Here is a 21,379-nt window from a genome sequence, read left to right on the forward strand (position 1 = left end):
TGTGATTTTGTACAGAGAAATAACATAAATGTGATAATATAAAGAACTGCGTCTCCACGTCACCGAGGTCGTATCCTCAGTATTCTTTGTTCTTTGCAAAATGTTCTAATTCTAATTATTGTTGATTGATCTTTATCAATATAATTAGATTTTTGCAATAATTGGGTTGACAAAAGCTCCTTGTTTCCTCTAGAATGACGTCACTGACTGTTTCTTTCAGATGTAGCTGACTGCGTAGGCTAGCTAACAATAGCTCCATTAATTGGTTGTAAACACTATTTTTAAATGTTTCCAGCAGACTTGTTTTATAATAAAAGGAGAATTGTGTAAATTGTAAATTGTAAAGTGTAAATACACTTAGCTACGTACATGATACAATGCAAACCCAATTGAGGCTAATACTAGAAAAGCTAACGTTAGCTTAGCTTCTTTATATTTTACTGTATGTTTTCACTTTTGCCGTAAAACCTACAATACTACTTCACATTGGGGCCTTTGTTTTATGTTACTTGTAACCCTACAAACTAATGTAGTTAGTTAATAGTTTACTAATAGTAGTTAATAACGCACTCCTTGGCCTTGGAAGTAACGCTAGGCTACTACTGTGCATGCTAACGTTACGTTGCAGCAGATTAACACTTTACTTTTGCTCTTGTGTTTTTGGTTTTGAAAAGGTAAAAGAAAAAAGAAAATGCCTTTAGATTACGAGGATTGTTCGCGCTAAAGCGTCGTGTATATCAACATTTGACAGGCCTGCTGTGCCGTTATGATTGATGGGACGGGTTTAGTGAACAGCCAATTAAAAATAGTCCTTTTAGACTCCGATATATTTAAATTTGACTACTTTTATCTCACTAAATTATGTGAAAATAACAAGTTCATCATTTGGATGCAGATAGATTTATGGATTTAATTCCTAATAGTATAGAAAAATGCTTTGAACGGCATTCAGACCTTCATGATTGGAAATAAAATTGGCAGCTGAACAAGAGACCTTGTTTTCGGGTGATGAGACCTATGACCTCAGTATTGTTGATGGTAAAACTGCTGCAGTAACGGCTAATAAATAATAATAGCATTAATAATCCTTTTTCTGTTTAAACTAAATGGGTTTACTTGTATGATACGTAATAAAAGCACTGATTTTCAACATGTTTATTCTAGCAGATGCACTATCTTGATTGTTTTTTGTATGTAAAATGAATACATTTAAATAAATGTCTGCCTCAGGACTGATGATGAAAAACAAACGAGAGGAAAGAAAAACAAACTGTCGTTACTTTGCTCCAGATCTTTTCACTCTAGCTTTTTTTTTTTTTTCCCGTGGCCCCCCTCGGCTCTTTCTGCCCCGACAATGACTCAGCTACCTGAAATCCCACTTTTCATTTGAGCTCTAGTTTCACTCACCGTGGGAAGTTGTAATTGGCGCGTTGGGTTACAGATCAGTCCGTCCGGTTCTCAGAGGTCTGAGCCCACGACCAGTGGATCCAGCAGGCGAGAGCAGGAAACACTTGTTGGAGTATCTATGGACGCTAATCTGGGAGTTTATTTCATCTATGGACCAAGATCACAGAGCAACCTTTGACTCTACATTTACACACGATGGAGACGTAGAAGTGGAAAGTCCTTGTGAAAATATATTGTTGTGCCACATTTACAGAGGTAGAAGAATCTTAGAATCTTATTTAAGTACAGATTATTATGTATTAAATTATAAGATTATAATTATTAATTGATTGTATATACTACTGGGTGGTTTAATGCGTCATCATTTATTATTAGATTAATATTTTGTATCAATAATCTGAATCAGCAGAGTAATTAATGTCAAATAAATGTAAATATGAAAAATATTGGCTTCCAAAATGTAATGGCGTAGCATAAAATTAAGAATACTGCCAAAGATTGCTTAGTTATTTTCCTCGGCATCATATTTCACTTAATAAATAAGAATAAATATTAAAGGGAATTGTTATAATGTGCTTCACAGAAAACTAGTCTTCATAAAAGCAACAGAAGAACAAGAATAATATTATAAAAAGTGTGCAGTACAAACAGTTTACAGCTACTTTCACAGATTAACATTATAAATGAACATGTCATTAAATGTGTCGGATGTTCTTTTACTGTTTTCTGTCAATACGAGATCCTTTAGGTGTCTTTGTTTATGAGATACATACAGACACATACTGAGAGCCCTGCTGCACACCACAAGAGCGCCACCTAGTGACAGGAATTAACACTTTTTTAAATTTATCAGCCATAAACATCCACAGCCACGTTGAGAGTACTTTATTGTGATTAATGCACGAATGCATTGGTTATAAATGCAATAAGTTAAAGATGCAGACGCTGTGAGGCCCGTGAGTCTTTGCTGCAGCTGAATAATAAAGGGAAGTCACAGAGATCACTTGTCCAGGCTCTGATGGAGGATAGATGGCCTCGTAAACATCCAGTCAGGAGAGCAAACAGAGTCAGAAGATAAAGCAGACTGATTTACAACACACCGCTGTAACGATGTGAAACACAAACAAGTGAGCAGGGCGCAGCAGCCAATGACAAAAGGCTGAGAGACGTGTGGGACGGGCCCACCGGACACTGTAAATGTTTTTATCACAGTCCCTGAGCAGAACAGTAAATAACACTGTCACAGCCTCTGTGTGTGTTTCTATGGCAACGCATTCACTGAGATAACAGGTCCAGCGTTTCTTCATCTCTGGAGCATCTGGAAAAGACTTGTTAATATCAAAATATTGTTTTTATACTTTTTAAATATAATTAAAATGAATAATTAAAAATCTCTTTAACATTCTGTCCCGTGTGAACTTTGACAACATGTTCACATCTGTCTTTATGTGTCACATTAACGCTCTGTGGCGGCATCAGCTGGTTTCTATGGAGTGGTCAGCTGACAGGAAGAGGCTGAACAGTGCAATGATCACTCTTACCATTTTTTATCAACCACTTTGTACGTACACTATTGTTACTGTATTTTATTATATTTAATTGTTAGTTTAGTTTCTTGTTCTTTTGCTGTAACAAGGTAAATGTCCCCGTCGTGGGACTAATAAAGGATTTCTGATTCTGATCTTTGGGATTATATTTCTTTACCACATATTCTTTCTCGACTTGTGTACATGTCACCTTCCTTAGAAAGTGTTGCACATTTTCTGCACAAAACTACCACCTCTACAAACTCTTTCATTTTAATTCAGATATGTTTAACATATTTCATATTAGTTTTGTTATTTTCTTCTATATTCTATTTATGTTTCTTGATTTTTGTAATACTTGTTTTATTATTTAAACATGTAAAAGAAAGCCTCATTTTAATGTTATACTCTATATAATATGTTGTTATATTCTTCCTCATACTGGATGAGAACACATTTGCTTCTTTGTTGTTGTTATTTATTTTTTAAATATTATTAAAAACATTATGGGGGGGGGGGAAACATCTCTGAGCACAACATACAACGCATCCTAACATGAAGAACTTACAATGAATTATATCAATTATAAAGAGAATAATCAAGATTACAGATAAAACATACAAAGTCATATAATCATGTATTTAAATTATTACATAATTTAATCCATCTTTCAAAGGGAAACGATCAGAAAGTGAGGAGTAAGTTCCTGATTGTTATTTCTCAGTGGAGATCAACATACAATTATTTTATTATGGTAATAAAAACATCAGAGTGTGTTATACGTAAATGCATTCCTGTTACTGTTATTTCAGGAGCCGAGAGAATAGAAATCTGCTCAGGGCTGAAATAATAACAGTTAATAGTGAATCAACAGAACATGTGTGTGTGTGTGTGTGTGTGTGTGTGTGTGTGTGTGTGTGTGTGTGTGTGTGTTCGAAATGTATATGTAACATGTATGTTTTTATTATTTCTGTTTCTTATTTCTTGTAAAGAAAGAATTACTATTATTGTTATTATTTTATTTTGTATATTGTTTATTATTATTTAAATATTATTATATAATAGTAATTATCATTATTATTATTTAAATTACTATTAATTAATTGTTAAAGTTACTTGTTTGAGACATTTTGTAATGCAAACTATTTATTGATTCATTTATGAAAATAATCTGCAGATGAATCATTAATGAAAAGCCACAAAATCAGGTCTAAATTACTAAATTAATCATTTTGGACATTTACAGATGTCAGCTCTGTGAGAACACACAAAGTCTCTAATCAACGTTTATCAACACTAAAGTATTTAAATGAACAATAATCCCTATTTTCTTTTTTTTAACGGGGAATTTGCTGTGATCCTTATAGATTATAGCAAAGATATAATAACAGCTGATCCTCCAAAAGAAGTCCCTAACATTACCGTTTGAGGAAAGACCGGCAGTAACTGTAGGTGTGTATCTGTGGGCTTCAGGTTCCCAGGTAATAAATTAGAAATGTTAATTTATGACGGCACAACAGAGCTTTAAATTGAGACCCAGAGGAAGAACTTTTCTTCCCAGGACAGCAGGACCAGGTGCTCGACCTGCATTCACAGGTAAGACACATCTTTCTATTGCTTCTTAATAGGAAATGGTTGTAATAAAATGTATATATCATGATTCATGTCTCATATATTGATATGTCACAGGATTTTCCAGCTGTTACAACACAGAGTGAACCCCGACATGACAGTTTCTTACACCCTTCAAGTGGCCGATGCACGATTTGGTGGCTTCACCAAGCTCCTGTTCAGGTGGAAGGGAAGCATCTACAGGCTGCTTTACAAAGACTTCCTGGTGTTCTGTGCGGTTTATCTGTTTTTCAGTCTGTTTTACAGGTAAATGCGTTGATTTCTTCTTTTAATTCTGCTGTTTGCTGCAGTTTGATGGAGTGTTTGTGGTTTAGTGAAGTTGTTCTCCTCACAGGTTCCTCCTCACACCAAAGCAGCAGGATCTGTTTGAGCGTATCGCCCTTTACTGCGACCACTTCACCAACACCAACTTCATCCCCGTGTTGTTTGTCCTGGGTGAGTCTGATCAAACTGTCTGTCAGCATCTTAATCTGAAGATAAATCACAGACTTAATCCTCGTGCTTCATTCTAAAATAAAGTGTCCTCAAATATGTCCATGTCAAAAAACTACATACTAAATGTTAGATATGTCAATGATTCACAACAACATAGATTGTGATGCATTACATCAAACACATAATACAGCAGCCTCCAGTGGAAACCAGGGAAATAGCATGTTTTTGCTCAGAGATAAGAAAAACGCTCAATCTGGTGGAAAACAGTAAAAACTACAAATGTTGGTCTCAAGATTTCGAAAGCTTTCGATCATTCATGAATAAAATACCTCGAATTTATGTCACATCTCATTAAAATGATAGAGGAAAACATCCAGATTTAATGCATAAGACTGTTTGTCCCAGGTTTCTATGTGTCCCTGGCCTTTAACCGATGGTGGGGTCAGTACACCAGCTTCCCTCTGCCTGATAACCTCATGATGGTGGTGTCTGGGAACGTCCACGGGGCCGACGAGAGGGGACGTCTCCTGAGACGGACACTCATGAGATACGCCAACTTATCTTCAGTCCTCATCCTCCGCTCCATCAGCACAAGAGTTCACAAGCGTTTCCCAACTTTGGAGCACATAGTGGAGGCGGGTAAGAACTACAGTGTGGAGGAATACGTTACATTTACTCTAATATCTAGTACCACAAATTAATATATTGCTCTTTACCTCCTGAACACCTGAAGTTTTGGCTTTGTAACATTTAAGTTAATAAAATAGAGGGCTCCAGTTTACGCTCCCCTCCCTCTTAAAGTGTTTTTAGCATGAATGACTCCATTAGGATATTTGTACTGTTTAACGGTCTCATCTCTGTGCAGGATTTATGACCACACACGAGCTGCAGAAGTTCGAGTCTCTGCACTCTGATTTCAACAAGTACTGGATGCCTTTGACTTGGTTCTCGAACCTGGCGTCCAGAGCGAGAGAGGAGGGTCGAGTGAGGGACGACATCGCTCTGAGACTGCTGATGGATGTGAGAGTTTGTTGCTTTTTCTCCTGCAAATTGACAAAACAACTTTTTATCGGCTGTAGTACGGTGGCCCTGAGGCTCAAAACACATGTTTTGAAATGCTGTTGTGTTTTGACCTTCAGGGCCACCGTAATACATACAGTGTGGGAATAATGTGTGTACACATGAAGTGCAACTAACTAGATGTAATTATAAAAGTATGATATGTATTGATGACTGCAGGAGCTGAATAAGTACAGAGGCAAGTGCAGCCTCCTGTTCCACTATGATTGGATAAGCATCCCTCTGGTCTACACTCAGGTAGGAGCTTAACTAAAAACTTCATCAACTAAATGTATTTTTACTTCATTTGATGCCTATTGTCCTTCTTTATCTTTAGTTTTTGTTAAATAATAATTAAATAAAGTCATACTAAATGTATCACTAGCAGTGGAAAGTAAATTTACTCAAATTATTCTGCATAATGAACACTTGTACTTTTGGTACTTTAATGCTAATCCTTATATCGTACTAATATCTGTATAAGTGATAAGTGTGTGTATATATATATATATATATATATTGTTTTTATATTGTTTCACTTTCTTCGTTTGCTTTTCTCACTCTTGAGTTGTTGTAACAAGTAAATTTCCCTCGGTGTCAATAAAGTTCTTATCTTATCTTTTTGTACTTTTCACTTGAAAATGAAATGCAGGACTTATACTTGGTTACTTTTAAAGTAGCAATATCAAGTAAAAGTACTTATTTTTGCACTTTTGATCACTGCTTTGTTTTGTTTGTTTGTTTTTCCCATCTGTGCAGGTGGTTACTTTAGCAGTTTACTCCTTTTTTGCCTTCTGTGTGGTTGGCCGACAATTTCTGAACCCTGAGAAAGGATACAAGGATCACAAACTGGACATGTACGTCCCTGTTTTCACCCTGGTGCAGTTCTTCTTCTATGCTGGCTGGCTCAAGGTAACGTGACACATTCATGTTTCTCTTTTTTGTTTTTGATTTTGACACAAAAGGGCGATTTTATGGCGTGTTTCCGCTGTGTAGGTGGGAGAGCTGATCATCAACCCATTCGGCGAGGACGATGACGACTTTGAAACCAACCAGCTGATTGACAGAAACATTCAGGTTGTCTCCTCAAGCATGGATGGATAAGTGAACGGGCCAAAACTGACTGCAAAGAGACACAAAATTAATACAAAGTGACAGAAAACAACTTCAAAGACATAAAATTGCTACAAAGAGACACAACTTGACTACAAAAAGTATCACAATTACTAAAAAGAGACACAAAACAACAACAAAAAATGACTAAACTACTATAATCTCTGTGTGTCTTGCTCATACTGTCTGTAGGAGAGGTGGAGGGGCCTCATGTCTGTTCCCAGGGGCCCTTCGTCTCATAATCCACCGATGCCCTCAAGGTCGTCTCCAATACAACCAGCCTAAACATCTGAAATGAGTGCTAAGCGTTTACTCCCTCCCCTGTAGGTGTCGATGCTGGCTGTAGATGACATGTACCAGAACCTGGCTCCGATTGAGAAGGACAAGCACTGGGAGCAGAGACATTTCTCCATCCCTTACACTCTGTCCACAGCAGCAGAGACGCTCAAACCGGCCTTCAAAGGCTCCACCTTCGACATGAGGTCAACTCATTGGACCTTTCATGTTTCAGGGCCTTTTGTTGATGCTGCACAGTCCAGTAAAAAAATCACAACTAAAATGTTTGCCATATTTGCAGGATGAGTGCGGAGGATCTTGAGATTCACCAGCCTGAAGACACTCCTGGGAAAAAGCAGTATTTACCTCTGAAGGGCTCTCTGGGGGACGGACTCGACAGTCTTCTGCAGAGGGGCAAAGGGATCCTGCGAGGTGGCAGCCTCCCTTCTCTGCTGGATGTGTCGTCACACCCACATGAGGAAGATGATGCTGACCCTGAGGAAGACATCAACAACCTCAACCACAAAGAGCAAGATATGCATTGATTAAAGTTGCAGTGAAACTAAATTAGTGAAAACGAGGATGTTTTTCAACCCATTTGTGAAATAAAACATATTGAGTCTCATTCTTGTTGTATGTTTAAAAAGTGAATGTAATTATTCAGTGCTTTCACTTTGCATGTATAAGAACATATTTACTAAACGTATGTTTAATTAATAATTCATGTGCTTTAAAAGGATTCTTTTCACATTAGTTTTTTCATGATTTTAATTTAGCCAAGCACATGTCATAAACACACAGATGTCTTCTTATATTATATACAACATGTATTATATAGCCTGTAGTCTGAAGGCAAGGGTGGGTTAGGGTTATATTCAAAATGTTTTGTTTTAGTAAAATTAGGGGGGTAATGTCACAATGTAGAAATACTACATTACAATATAAGTCTTGCAAAAACACAAAACTTGTTTCTACAAAATACAAAAAAGATACTTTAAGTGTATTTTGTACACTCAACCTCAACCAGCTGCTGCACAATAATAAAATGCAATTTGATTAATGCATCAGTAATGATAATCCAAGAATATGTTGGAAAAGTCCATTACTCTTTAATCTAAATTGTGTCCAATAGCCTCCCCCTACTACATCTATCAAATAATATCAACAAAGAACATTTCAACCATATTTATTGTTACTTTTCAAAGTAAAATGACACATTGAAACAAATAAAAAAACAAATAGCTATCTTTACCAAAAATAAAATTAGTCCAAGCACAAAGGCCTACATTTCAAAACAAGAAAACAAGACAGAATCTTCTGGGTGCAGTCTGCAGTGTGTACGGGTGGTATGCTTTTACTTGTCTCCACGTGGTCACAACATAAAAAAAAGCATAAAATAAAAGCAGTAGTTCATTCTTTACACTCAGATAACATGGGTTTTCTACTGGGTGCCATTCAGCAACAAAGCACAGCACAGTTGTGTATAAGAATGTCAGATAATACAACAATATACTGTTTTAAATATGTAGAAAGAAGGATGAAAGACCCTCGGTGGCGAGACGGTTGAAACTTTTATTTTGAAATACAAACGACGGAAGTCACAGAGGGTCAAAAGTCTCTTATGCGATTCTTCCGCGTTGTCAGAAATCCAATGAAGTCCACACCGATAGAAGAGTTTCACATATAAAAATAAACTAAGCGGTACGTCAATATTGATTTTAGACATCACCATGGCTTTTCAGCTTATTAAACATTGTATCTCTCATTAACTTGTGATTCAAATTACGTGTTTTTCGGAAACAGCTGTCGTAAATGCCTCACGATACACTCCTTTACCTAGCTAGCATGCTAATGTTAGCTCTTAGAAGGAGCTGATACTTTTCTAACTGTCAGCGGACTTTGGTCGCTGATCAGCGGATCGTTTATCCTTTTATACTCTGGTGAAAGAGAGATGAAAAGCACATTAAAACCCACGATTTGGCTGCTGTTTATTGAATGATCTGTTTCTCGAGAACATTCGGTTTTGTTTGCTTTGTTTTGACAGAAGCTCAACCAGGCAGCAAAACAAAAGCGGTGTAATGTCAGCTGCTGGCCCCCTGCTGCTGCTGCCGAGCTGCTGACTGTCACCTCCATCATCATCATCATCATCATCAGCATCATCATGTCTCTGGGCGACAACCCTCACCTGCTGCTCGGCAGGATCCGCTTCCTCAACCGGTGCATTGAGTGTTTCAAGAGGAGCGAGTCGGTGCCGGAGTGTCTGTGTTATGTCTCCAAAGAGGTGTGCTACAAGATCTGCAAGGACTCATCGTCCACCTCTTCCGCCTCGACAGGAGCATCCACCGGAGGCTGCACCGTCGGGAAAACGCTCGTCCCCGTCTTTGAGAGTCCACATCAGACTCCACACATTAAGAAATCATGCAAGTACAACATCGAGCCAAAGAAAGGGACGTGTATCCGGACAACAGGGGAGGAGTACTGCAACAGCCAGGGCCTGTGGGTGAAAATCAATAAGGTAAGCTTCTGTCTCCCTGCCAGGTTACAGTCACTGAACCATCCATGAAACTACTGCAACTAATCTAATGCTGCTGCAAGAGCTTCCACAGCTACTCTTACTACATTACATTCATATGACTTTAATATGTCCTGATATACATCATGTTCATCTTTGTAACCATATCATGTTGTTGTTGTTGTTGTTGTTGTTGTTGTTGTTGTTGTACAAAGAATTTTCTTTGGTGTATTGGTGCGTACATAAACAAATTAAAATGGAAAAATGAGAGCAAATATTGAGGAAAAAAATAAATATTCTGAAATAAAAAATGTGCACAAGGAACAGAAGTAAACAGTATATGTGAATTAAAAGTGGGAGAGCAGTTTAAAAGTGGTATTGTGCAAAAATGTCAGAATAGATTTCAACAACCAGCGTTCCCAGGTTATAGTTATGGAACATGTATTTGTATTTTATTTTTGAGTATTTAGCTAGAAACATGCTTTGGTATGACTATTTTTTAATTGTAGTAAATGCTATGGTGCTTTTCTATATTTGAAATAATAATTTATCTCACAGCAAGAAGGTCCTGGGTTTGAATCCAGCGGAACTGACCAGCTTGAGTATTTCTGTGTCGAGTTTGCATTTTCTGCACGGGTTTCTTCCCACGTTTCCTGGTTTCATTCCACAGTCAAGACATGTGGGTTATGTTAATGTGAAAACCTCCAAAAGAAACATCTGAATCAAAGGTTCAGTGCCTTCCTCAAGGACGACTCTACTTGTCCCTCTTACACTAGGTTGTAGTTTCTTTACCTGTTACTTCAGTTTCGATGACTTTAAATGTGGCTGGAAAGAACTCACGTTGACATGTCTGTGTCCAGGAGCAGCTGGAGGAGCACCGTCCGGGCCAGGAGTTGGAGGAAGGCTGGATCCTGGTGTGTAAACACACGGAGGGAGGCGACAGGCTGGTGCCGGTCGAGTCACCGGAGACCATCAGCAGACAACAGCAGCTCTTTGGCTACGACCACAAGCCCTGCAACAGGTGGGAGCAGGTGGTGAGTGTGGAGAACGCGCTTTACATCGGCTCCAAACCCAAAATCGCTGAGTGTGATGTCGCTGCCGTCCAGAAGCTAAGGTGTGTTGAGTCAGATTACAGAGTCAAGACTTTTTGAGTTTAGATCGCAGCAGATTTTAACATTCTGCTGTTGTTCCCCTTCAAATCTTTAAGGTATGTTCCTCCCACCTGGGCATATGAATGTGACGAGGACTTGGTGCACTACTTCCACGACCACATAGGGAAAGAGGATGAGAACCTGGGGAGCGTGAAGCAGTGCGTGACCAGCATCGATGTTTCTTCATGTTCGGTGAGTCACACGTGCTCAGGTTTTCATATCTTCTTGGTTTTTCCCCCTAAAAGAGTCTAAACCTCAGAAAAACAGGGATTTACTTTAAGGGTTTTAATCTTATGATATTGAATCAATCACTCGATCATTGGAGATTTGAAATCTGCAGCTGTGCAGACGAAGCTGCAGGAGAAATGTTTTTTTTCACATGGAATCACTTTGATATTTGCTGACAGGAGGATCCCAGCGGAGGGGTGAGCTGTCTGACGGACGGCGACACTGAAACTTACTGGGAGAGCGACGGCATGCAGGGACAACACTGGATCCGCTTGCACATGAGGAGAGGCTCTGTGGTTAAGTAAGGAAGCCGCTGAGCAACGTTAATCAAACTGACTACGTGACACAACACCCAAATTATGAAGTATTCAAATGGGAACAATCCATGACGAATTTCATGCTCATATGAAGTCCGTATTGACGTGTCCTTATTGTACATAACGTCTCTTCGCTCTCTAGTAAGCTGATATTGACGGTGGACTCTACGGACGACAACTACATGCCCAAACGAGTCACATTGTTCGGAGGAGAAGGAGACAACCTGAAGAAGCTGAGCGACATCACCATAGACGAGTGAGCCTTTTCAAAAAGATTGAAACACTGATTGCAGTTCAGAAGCTTTAGAAGAAAAGCTAATGCCACTAGTTCTGTGTTAAAGATGTGTTTTGTGTCAGTATTTAATATTCCTAAGGCAGGATGAGCCACACATTGTCTGCCGTCTGCGTGTCATATGATAACGAACTTCCTTTGATATTATTTAGTGCATTAAATTAATCAGGATAATAAGATTCAAGTAGTAACATCTCTATTAATACACCTACCTGATGTGTTCTCGCTCCGTTAATAACGTGAAGAATCAGATCTATTTCCTATTGAAAACAGAAAAATAAAAAGATTCGGCCATTTTTAGTGTCATTTGTTATTTTGAAGCATGTATGCTCGGCCACATCGAGCCATTTAATCTGCAGGAATACTGTTTGAATTCTGTTGCCTTGAACCACCGCTGCTCTTTTTTGCTTCCAGCAACCTGATTGGAGAAGTGTGTGTGCTGATGGATATGTTGTCTCACCTGCCTGTGATCGAGGTTCGGATTGAAGAATGTAGAGGTGAGGCTTTAATAATAATAAAAGTATAAAAAGCTTCTATAGTGTCATGAACCTTAAAATGTGTTTTGGCTCTACAGATGAGGGGATAGACGTCCGGATCCGAGGCTTGAAGATCAAGTCGTCATGTGAAAGAGACCTGGGTCTGAACGCCGACGTCTTCCAGTCCACTAACCTGGTGCGCTACCCCCGTCTCCAAGGCAACACGCCCGACGTCCTGTACCGCAGAGCGCTGGTCATCCAGAGGTAACGCTCATGTGACTCAGAGGCCGTGCAAAGTCTTGAAATATACGATATCGTTTAAACATAATATCATCTACACAATCACACATGTAATCATAAATATTTTGATATTTTAAATAAAATAAATAACGATGATTAAAGTTGATAAGAACAGCTGGTTTTAGTTTAAGTAGCTGAAAAGTGCTTGAATTGTACTCTTTAAAAACATTAATCTGTTGGAAACCATGGTTACTGCTGCTTACAGTCTCTGGAAATATCATGCAGGTGAATATTTATCACCTAATTGTGGGTTTTGTGTTGAATACATTTGATTTAGAAATGTCATGAAACACTAAATCTAAGAAACACAAGTCCGGTGCAAGGCTCTGACTCGTCCTTGTTTGTGTTGTTTTCTGCAGGTTCATCTGTCTGCTGGACAGCGTGCTCCCACACTTGATACCGGCCTGGGATTACAGTCTGGGTACCTTCAACCACATCAAAGTGAGTCATCGGGAAGCTTTTGAAATATGCAAGACAGACACTGAATAACAATTAAGCAATAAGCCCCAAGGAGCAGTTCTTACCAGATTTGCAAACTTGACACACAAACGTTAAAAGCCTCCAAAATGATTTTCTCTGGCGCCCTCTAGAGCATAAAGCAGTTCCTGCTGCTGTCCAAACGCCGCTCGGCCCTCATCACACAGTGCCTGAAGGACTCGGAGACGAGTAAACCGAACTTCATGCCCCGACTCTACATCAACAGACGTCTGGCCATGGAGCACAGAGACAACACCTCTCTGGACACCAGCTGCAAGAACGCTGTGTTCAGTCAGGTAAGAAAACACCGAGTCATCACTTCCTCACTGTCAAACTAGGCTCATAGGCTGTGTTCCAAATCACACTATCTTTATTTAGACTTGTAGTGCATACTGCAGCTGCTCTTACCACGTATGTACTGTTGCATGCAGCATGCATCCTTTTGGGACATACTACTTCGTCCTAACATGACCTAAATGACCTGACCTGTAATGGGGCCTTGAACTTTGACCCTCTTGATCATGCATCTTGCCTCGCAAAGGATTGTGGGTCAGAATAGCCAGAAAGCATGCCATAATTATAATCCAATATACTGTATATTATTCTGAAATGGGATATTCTGCATATTGAGTACTTTGACTCTGGTTTGTCTGACTGTGATGCATTGTGGGTACTGTTACTGTTGCTTTATGATTTAAATGTTTCTCCTTGCAGGTGTACGAAGGCCTCAAACCATCTGACAAATTTGAGAAGACTTTGGATTATAGGTGTGTATTTTTAGGCTTACATATCTGAATATGACTGAAACTCAAGTGCATTAAAATCTAAATCCTCTTGGTTTGTCAGATGGCCTGCTCGGTATGACCAGTGGTGGGAATGTAAGTTCATTGCAGAGGGAATCATTGACCAGGGAGGCGGATTTCGGGACAGCCTGGCTGACATGTCTGAGGAGCTTTGCCCCAGCTCAGCGGAGTGTCCCATGCCTCTGCCGTTCTTCAGCCGTACGTCCAACCAGGTAATCACTCACTGCCTGACAGCGTTCTTCCCACGACTAAGACGAGACTTAACACTAACTGTGGCGATAGCAGCATGCAGTACTGTGCACGGAAAGAAGACGAAACTAAAATCTAGTTTATAAAAAGACTAAGATAAGACTGACCGGACTTTTAGCTAAATAAAACGTGATGTATCAGGTAAATATGATACAAACTAATATGTACATTTGACACATGAGACCAAACTAAATGAACTCTAATTGGTTGTGTTTTCCTGTCTCTGCTGCTCCCTCAGGGCTCCTTAGAGGCCAAAGATTACTACGTCCCCAACCCGTCCTGTAAAGAGTTCCACAAGTACGAGTGGATCGGTCAGCTCATGGGAGCTGCTCTCAGAGGAAAAGACTTCTTGGTGAGTGATTCTCGCTCTCTGCCGATTGTAGGTCGTTAACATCTCTATAACGTCAGAACGGGTGGATGTAGAGACTTGACTTTCCGGCTTCTTCTGTGTCCGACCCTGCAGGTCTTGGCTCTGCCCGGGCTGGTGTGGAAGCAGCTGACTGGGGAGTCTGTCTGCTGGAATAAAGATTTCCCCGCTGTAGACTCGGTGCTGGTGAGGACAATCAAATGATTGCACCTGCTGAACATGCTACTACATGCTACACACTCTTTTATCTCCAACTGTCTCACGTCGCCATTAATCCTTATTTTCCTAGACACTGTCTCAAGTGAAATGTGGATGTGTGTTCAGGTGAACCTGCTGGAGGCCATGGACAACATGGACCAGGAGACGTATGAGTTCAGGTTTGGTGAGGAGCTGGTGTACACCACCCTGCTGAGCGACGGTCAGATGGTGGAGCTCATCCCCGGCGGCAGTAATGTAGCCGTACGGTACGAGGACCGCAGCGAGTTCGTCCGCCTGGTGCAGAAGGCTCGGCTAGAGGAGAGCAAGCAGCAGGTGGGAGTGCAACCTTTTATTCTTCAGTATAAACTCATCCACTAATTATATTGTGTGTGTATAGAGTTGCTAAATCGTTGCATGTTGCATGTGCCTGATTGTCTGTATGTGTGTTACAGATCGCAGCCATGCAGGCGGGGCTGCTGAAGGTGGTGCCTCAGGCGGTGCTGGACCTGCTCACGTGGCAGGAAGTGGAGAAGAAAGTGTGTGGAGACCCTGAGATCAGTGTGGAAGCCCTGAAACGCCTCAGTGAGTGTCCAGCTGAGAAGTTATCTCAGTTGCTCTGACAAAAAAAACACACATTTTCTGTGCTTGCTAGGAGTCCACAACTTTGCTCCTTCCTGAAACAACTCGACAACGACAGGATGGATTGTCATAAAACTTTGTACTGATATCCAATGAGGCCAGATCATGACTCCTGATGACTTTGTGATCCTTTAACTTTTCCTTTAGCGCCACCATGAGGTTGATATTTGGTATAACAGCTGCAATACTTTGGAAATAAGGACTCATTTTAATGCTTGAATGTTGTTTCTATCTCCCCACCAGCACGCTATGAGGACCTGGAACAAAGTGACGTTAGAGTACAATACTTATGGGAAGCACTGACGAGCTTCACCAATGGTCAGTTTGCTGTTTAATTGTCAACATTTTACAGAGCATGTCTACTGTAGTAAACATCTTGTCACAGAAACGATGCAGTTTGTTTGTTCTGCTGAAAATACGTTTATTTTGATCACTCAATGACTGACGACGATTTTGAATTTTGTTTTTTTTAAGAGGATCGCAGCAGGTTTCTGAGGTTTGTAACTGGTAGAAGTCGTCTTCCTGCGCCTATCTACGTCTTTCCAGACAAACAAGGGTGAGTGCAAGTGCTTACCTAAAAAAGATACTACAGAAGAAATGCTGTTTTGCTCATTTAGTATTTATAGAGCACGATGCTATTCATTTCTCTGTGTCCTGATTCAGCTCTGAAACGACCGATGCACTTCCACAGTCCTCCACATGTTCCAGCACTCTTTATTTACCCAACTACCCAAGGTATACTGATGTTCTGTGCTTTGTTCATGCACAATCTGTTGCGACACACTTGTGTTTGAGATGTACTGTGTGCATTTGTTTGGTTGCACAAAACCCCTTTAAGTCTTCTCTTGAGGAGTTTCCTTCAAATGTTCACTGAAGAGTTTTCTACCCATGTTGGTCTTAAATCCTTTCAGAATCCTACACTTCATTATTTTTATTGACATTAATGTTACATGTATTGCCTCCCGTCCTTTTCCTTTCCTCTTGCAGTGCAAAGGTTTGTGAGGAGAAGCTGCGTTACGCTGCGTACAACTGTGTGGCCATCGACACCGACATGAGTCCCTGGGAAGAGTGATCTATCGCTCTGCTGCTTCACTGAACAAACACTTTACAAATCACTGTTGAATGGAGAGAAATCTTGCCATGTGTACCCCCATATCTACACAACTGCCAATTAATCCTAGCTGTATATAATAAAGAACTCTATGGAAACATGGAAATGACTTTGGGGTTTTTATTCGTGTTTAACTTTGCTTTTAGAAGTTGTGGCAGACTTGAAGCATGAAGATCTTTATGAGTAAAGTTCTACGAATAAAACGGGAAGCAGCATATCATGAGAAAGTTTAGCGCTGATAATAAAAGCTGATTAACACTGTACGGTATTTGTATTAAATGAACAGGAGATGGGAGTCAGGTAACTGCACTTATCACGTACAACTTTGACATAAGATGATTTAAAAGTGTTACAAACAGAACTTTAAATCAGCTATCATATTAAATAATAAACTGATAATAAAGTTGACCCTAAATCTTCATTCATGACCTTGGAAATAGTAATTTGACAAAATAATCTTAACTGATGGCCTCTTACTAGCTTTTCACAGATAAAATCAAAAGCATAATAATGTGTTTAAGTATTTGAATGATAAAATGATATCATTATTAATCAGTGTAAAGTAACCAAATGCATTTACTCAAGTGCCGTATTCTCCCAAATAAGAGGGAGATATTGTACTTTTTACTGCACTACATTTATTTGATAACTTTAGTAACTTTGTGGATTCAGATTAATAGTTTACATTATGATGTAATATCGTAGATTAAGCAGTATATCTTGTATTTTTATAGCACTGGGATGTGAACTTAAACTTGTCATACATTTAAGTGCTCTAAACACAATTAATAAGCAAAAATGTATTACATTAATGTGCCAAGTCCCAGTGTAGATTGCTACCATGGCACTAAAATGAATTGATTAGCTGAAGCTGTCTGCATGGGGGAGAGTAAATCATTCTAAATGATCTTGGGGGGCACACACATTATACTACAGATCAGTGGTGGAAAGTACATTTACTTCAGTACTGTACGATACTGTGATTACTTTTCAGATTCATATTAATAATAGCAAAATATTATCAACAAATACATTATGATGTATTGTAATAGGCTACACAATATATGACTTAGATCAACTTTAAATAAAGTAATTCAAATCAGCTCCACATTTACCAGCTGCAACATTAAAATTATGCACACATTAATGAACCACTAATTAGAATCCATCTATATAATATGTATTATTGCATATTTGCCATTCCGCAGCTGCATAACGAGTACGTTTACTTTTTGGTACTTTAAGTATATTTGGATGCTAATATTATAATATAATATATATAATAATACTTTTACTCACGTATAATTTTGAATCCATTGCTTTTATTTGTAACAAAGTATTGCTACATTATAGTGTTGATTATTTTACTCACTGTTATTAATGATTAATAATTAATAATATGACACTGCGATGATACTTCTCTGCGAACAACAAAACCTCACTCGAAGAAGAAAATACCGCGACTTCTCGCGAGATCAAGTGGCTTCAAACCTCCCCATGAGCCTTTGCGATTTCTCTTTCTAGCCGGCGCCTGAGAATGGGTACGTGTTTTCATGCTCGGGTCGGAGAGAGAATCTTTGTCCATCTGATGTTTTAACGAAGAATTCTTTCTATAATGGTTTGCTATATTGAAGCTAAATGTTATCTGAACAGATGTCGCTATATCTTTGCTGTCTGTAGTCGAATTTGTTGTGTATTTTTTAAAGTAATCTGAAAAGGATGTCTGAAGTGCTCCAAGATGGCTGCGCTCGTTGTCCGTGTAGATAGCTTCTAGTGCTGAAGTGCTTAAAAACGGCACGGTTTGTAGGGCTATATATGATTTTAATAGCGTTGAGCGTTTTGTACTAAACATGTCAACCGTCCAGTAGTAGTTTAAGAGGTTTGGACTACGAATGGCAAGTAAAGTATAGCATGTTAGCAGTTAGCATTAGCTAGGTTAGCAGGATTGACGTGAACGTGTCACGCTGCTTCACTGAAACACTTGAGGGAATAATACGTGTTTGAGATTGTAGTTGTGTGCATTTAACATGGTTTACGTTAAAGTTATGTTTGTATGTCAATGAAGGTGTATCTAAGACCCACGAGGTGCGTGCTTGTTCTTGAAAGGCCACAATTGCTACCAGAATTAGCTTGCCCTTATGCTATTGTAGCTTTCACGTGTGTAAGGGGTTGGAAGCAACATATGCATTATATGGTCTGTTCATTCCCGTAAGACGGCACATTTCAGTAGTTAGAGCTGTTAAATGGCCCTAAATCCAGTTGCCCGTGGCCTTTGAAAGGTAAAAGATTATAATGGTGAAGTAAAAAGGTAAACTGTATGCAATGAGATGCATTAAACACCTTATTAAAGCTAGTCATTAGTGCAAGGTTGTTGCTGGCTTAACCAGGATTTGGTAGCTGTGTTGTCAAGTTTGAGGTAAATTTAAGAACTGTATTCTTTTCAAATGCATTAGATGAGCTCAAGTACCATTATTTTATTTCTTTAAGTCACTTAAACTCACTTTTCAATCATGTAAATCAGTTTGGAAAAAAACTGTTCAGCCAACAAGAGAACTTTGACTTGAGCAAGATGATGAAACTCTTTAAGCGGAAACCAAATTTCAAATTGTGGACAACCCCTACCTTGGAGAACTGATTGCTCAAGCATAGAACATCTTGTGTTGTTAATGTCCTGTGAGTTGTCACTAACTCCTGGTTCTTTCTCCCATATTTTTGTCATTCAGGTATCTCAAGGGATAACTGGCATAAACGCCGCAAGACCGGCGGTAAACGCAAGCCCTACCACAAGAAAAGGAAGTATGAGCTTGGTCGCCCTCCTGCAAACACAAAAGTAAGTCAAATCAGTGAACCCCTGCCTTTAAACCAACTTGATGTGACGAAGCATGGGTGATGAAAAAGTGACCTTAGGTTTGTCAATTTTGAGCCGTTTTGGATCAAAGTTTTTGACTTACCAATGCCAGGACTTTGTCATAGTTACTCTGACATGCTTCAGTACATCAGAATGCAGTTTTTATACATGCTCAATACTATAATATTTGTTTATTTCTTTAGATTGGACCTCGTCGTATCCACACAGTGAGGGTGCGAGGTGGGAACAAGAAGTACCGTGCTCTGAGACTGGATGTTGGTAACTTCTCATGGGGCTCTGAGTGTAAGTTTATTTTAAATGTCACTTTTGCCCTCTTTAACAAGACTCTCCTCTCTTTGATGATAACTTTGTCCAGTTCTGCTACTGAATGCAAGTGGTGATGGCAAAGAAACATGAGACATGTTCCCTATGCATTGATATTAAGTTTTATCTAGTCAATATTGACAAATTAAATGGGAGGGAGCATTTGCTTTTACTAACAGCTTTTGAAATTGTCTACACAGGCTGCACACGCAAGACCAGGATTATAGATGTGGTCTACAATGCCTCCAACAACGAGCTGGTCAGAACCAAGACCCTGGTGAAGAACTGCATCGTCCTCGTCGACAGCCTTCCCTACAGGCAGTGGTATGAGGCCCACTTTGCCACTCCTCTGGGACGCAAGAAGGGAGCCAAGCTGGTATGTGGAAAAAAACTAATGTCTTGTACACATTGATATTCAGTTTGGCAAAATACTTTTGTCTTGGCATTGTTTGTATAAACTCAGTGGGGCTGCTATCAGGTGGGTAGAAGCTAACTTGGTGCATCTTTTGGTTTTGTCTGATCTACAAAAAGAAGCCATTCATACATTGCTGTCAGACCAGGTGCATGTCTTTCCATGAAGATAACTTTGTCCAGTTCTGCTACTGAATGAAAGTGACGATAACAGTGACTCTGAGAAAGATGTGCCACCTACACTGCAGTGTTAAATTACACCACAGTGTTGCTCAGCAGCTAAACTGTATATGGAGGTGTGTTTTATAATGAGTTTTCCTGAATTGGATTTAAAATAATTTATATAGCCTTGCTCACGGTATCCCATTATATCACAATGTTTTAATGGCACCCCTGTATTATGATGTAATGAGATCTATTCCCCCGTCTTAGACTCCTGAGGAGGAAGAGGTCCTGAACAAAAAGAGGTCAAAGAGGACCCAGAAAAAGTACGATGAGCGTAAAAAGACGGCAAAGATCAGCACCCTCTTGGAGGAGCAGTTCCAGCAGGGAAAACTTCTTGGTGAGTGTCAACATATCTGTTCTACGTTAGTAGCTGTCCTGAAATCTTTACTTATGAAGACTTGAGTGCGTCAGACCACATGCCGTTTGTAAAGTTCGGCTGTAGAAGTACCTAAATAATTAATGCACTTTGTTTGAACACAAAATAGTCTTCAGGTACAACAAGGTCACAAGATGACACCATTAAAAGATCTTCTTTTGATGACTGCTGTATTATAAAGTGATGTCTGATCTTTCCATGAAGATAACTTTGTCCAGTTCTGCTACTGAATGAAAGTGACGATAACAGTGACTCTGAGAAAGACCTGTTGCCTACAGACATCTGCTGCAGTCTTAATTCAGTCAGGGGGATAACATCTAGGAAAGGATAAAGCTACAGGGATAATATCTCTATTTAAAATAAAAATGGTTATTTGACTTGAGCACAACTGCCACCTCAGCTGATCATGTTTCCTCTCTTCCCTTCTGCAGCTTGCATCGCATCCAGACCCGGCCAGTGCGGCAGAGCAGACGGCTACATCCTGGAAGGCAAGGAGCTCGAGTTCTACCTGAGGAAGATCAAGGCCAAGAAAGGCAAATAGATGTACAGCTCTTTGATACGTCAATAAAATCCAAACGCCCCACAACTGTCCACTGTCGTCTTTACTTTCTCAGTGTAGTGCTGATG

At 39.5% G+C, this 21,379-nt stretch overlaps 3 protein-coding genes and 4 non-coding genes across 7 annotated transcripts; all 7 read left to right on the plus strand.

Annotated features, from left to right (window-relative positions):
• The first annotated feature begins 4,606 nt into the window (after positions 1 to 4,606).
• best4 (bestrophin 4) lies at positions 4,607 to 7,882 on the plus strand. The gene is made up of 8 exons (XM_029453888.1): positions 4,607 to 4,811; positions 4,900 to 5,000; positions 5,406 to 5,639; positions 5,866 to 6,020; positions 6,240 to 6,317; positions 6,819 to 6,971; positions 7,056 to 7,136; positions 7,500 to 7,882. The coding sequence occupies exons 1-8, from the start codon at positions 4,660 to 4,662 to the stop codon at positions 7,752 to 7,754; spliced, it is 1,209 nt and encodes a 402-aa protein (XP_029309748.1). The 5' UTR covers positions 4,607 to 4,659; the 3' UTR covers positions 7,755 to 7,882.
• A 1,182-nt stretch (positions 7,883 to 9,064) lies between these two features.
• hectd3 (HECT domain containing 3) lies at positions 9,065 to 16,670 on the plus strand. Its single transcript, XM_029452683.1, has 20 exons — positions 9,065 to 9,149; positions 9,493 to 9,963; positions 10,821 to 11,074; positions 11,168 to 11,303; positions 11,519 to 11,640; positions 11,799 to 11,912; positions 12,363 to 12,445; positions 12,523 to 12,688; positions 13,084 to 13,165; positions 13,315 to 13,497; positions 13,916 to 13,968; positions 14,048 to 14,216; positions 14,492 to 14,605; positions 14,717 to 14,806; positions 14,945 to 15,151; positions 15,271 to 15,400; positions 15,701 to 15,775; positions 15,932 to 16,013; positions 16,121 to 16,192; positions 16,445 to 16,670. Exons 2-20 carry the CDS (start codon positions 9,610 to 9,612, stop codon positions 16,527 to 16,529), a joined length of 2,571 nt encoding a protein of 856 aa, XP_029308543.1. The 5' UTR covers positions 9,065 to 9,149; positions 9,493 to 9,609; the 3' UTR covers positions 16,530 to 16,670.
• A 1,400-nt stretch (positions 16,671 to 18,070) lies between these two features.
• LOC115022134 (40S ribosomal protein S8) lies at positions 18,071 to 21,338 on the plus strand. Its single transcript, XM_029453023.1, has 6 exons — positions 18,071 to 18,109; positions 19,292 to 19,398; positions 19,620 to 19,719; positions 19,941 to 20,116; positions 20,584 to 20,713; positions 21,184 to 21,338. The coding sequence occupies exons 1-6, from the start codon at positions 18,106 to 18,108 to the stop codon at positions 21,291 to 21,293; spliced, it is 627 nt and encodes a 208-aa protein (XP_029308883.1). The 5' UTR covers positions 18,071 to 18,105; the 3' UTR covers positions 21,294 to 21,338.
• LOC115023189 (small nucleolar RNA SNORD46) lies at positions 19,448 to 19,556 on the plus strand. The gene has a single exon (XR_003834002.1). It is a non-coding gene; the product is annotated as a small nucleolar RNA SNORD46 (small nucleolar RNA).
• Positions 19,768 to 19,835, plus strand: LOC115023188 (small nucleolar RNA SNORD38). The gene has a single exon (XR_003834001.1). It is a non-coding gene; the product is annotated as a small nucleolar RNA SNORD38 (small nucleolar RNA).
• On the plus strand, positions 20,310 to 20,378 carry LOC115023183 (small nucleolar RNA SNORD38). The gene has a single exon (XR_003833996.1). It is a non-coding gene; the product is annotated as a small nucleolar RNA SNORD38 (small nucleolar RNA).
• On the plus strand, positions 20,946 to 21,014 carry LOC115023184 (small nucleolar RNA SNORD38). The gene has a single exon (XR_003833997.1). It is a non-coding gene; the product is annotated as a small nucleolar RNA SNORD38 (small nucleolar RNA).
• Positions 21,339 to 21,379: the final 41 nt, after the last annotated feature.

The sequence above is a fragment of the Cottoperca gobio genome, chromosome 17 (assembly GCF_900634415.1).
Source record: "Cottoperca gobio chromosome 17, fCotGob3.1, whole genome shotgun sequence".
Classification (NCBI taxonomy): domain Eukaryota; kingdom Metazoa; phylum Chordata; class Actinopteri; order Perciformes; family Bovichtidae; genus Cottoperca; species Cottoperca gobio.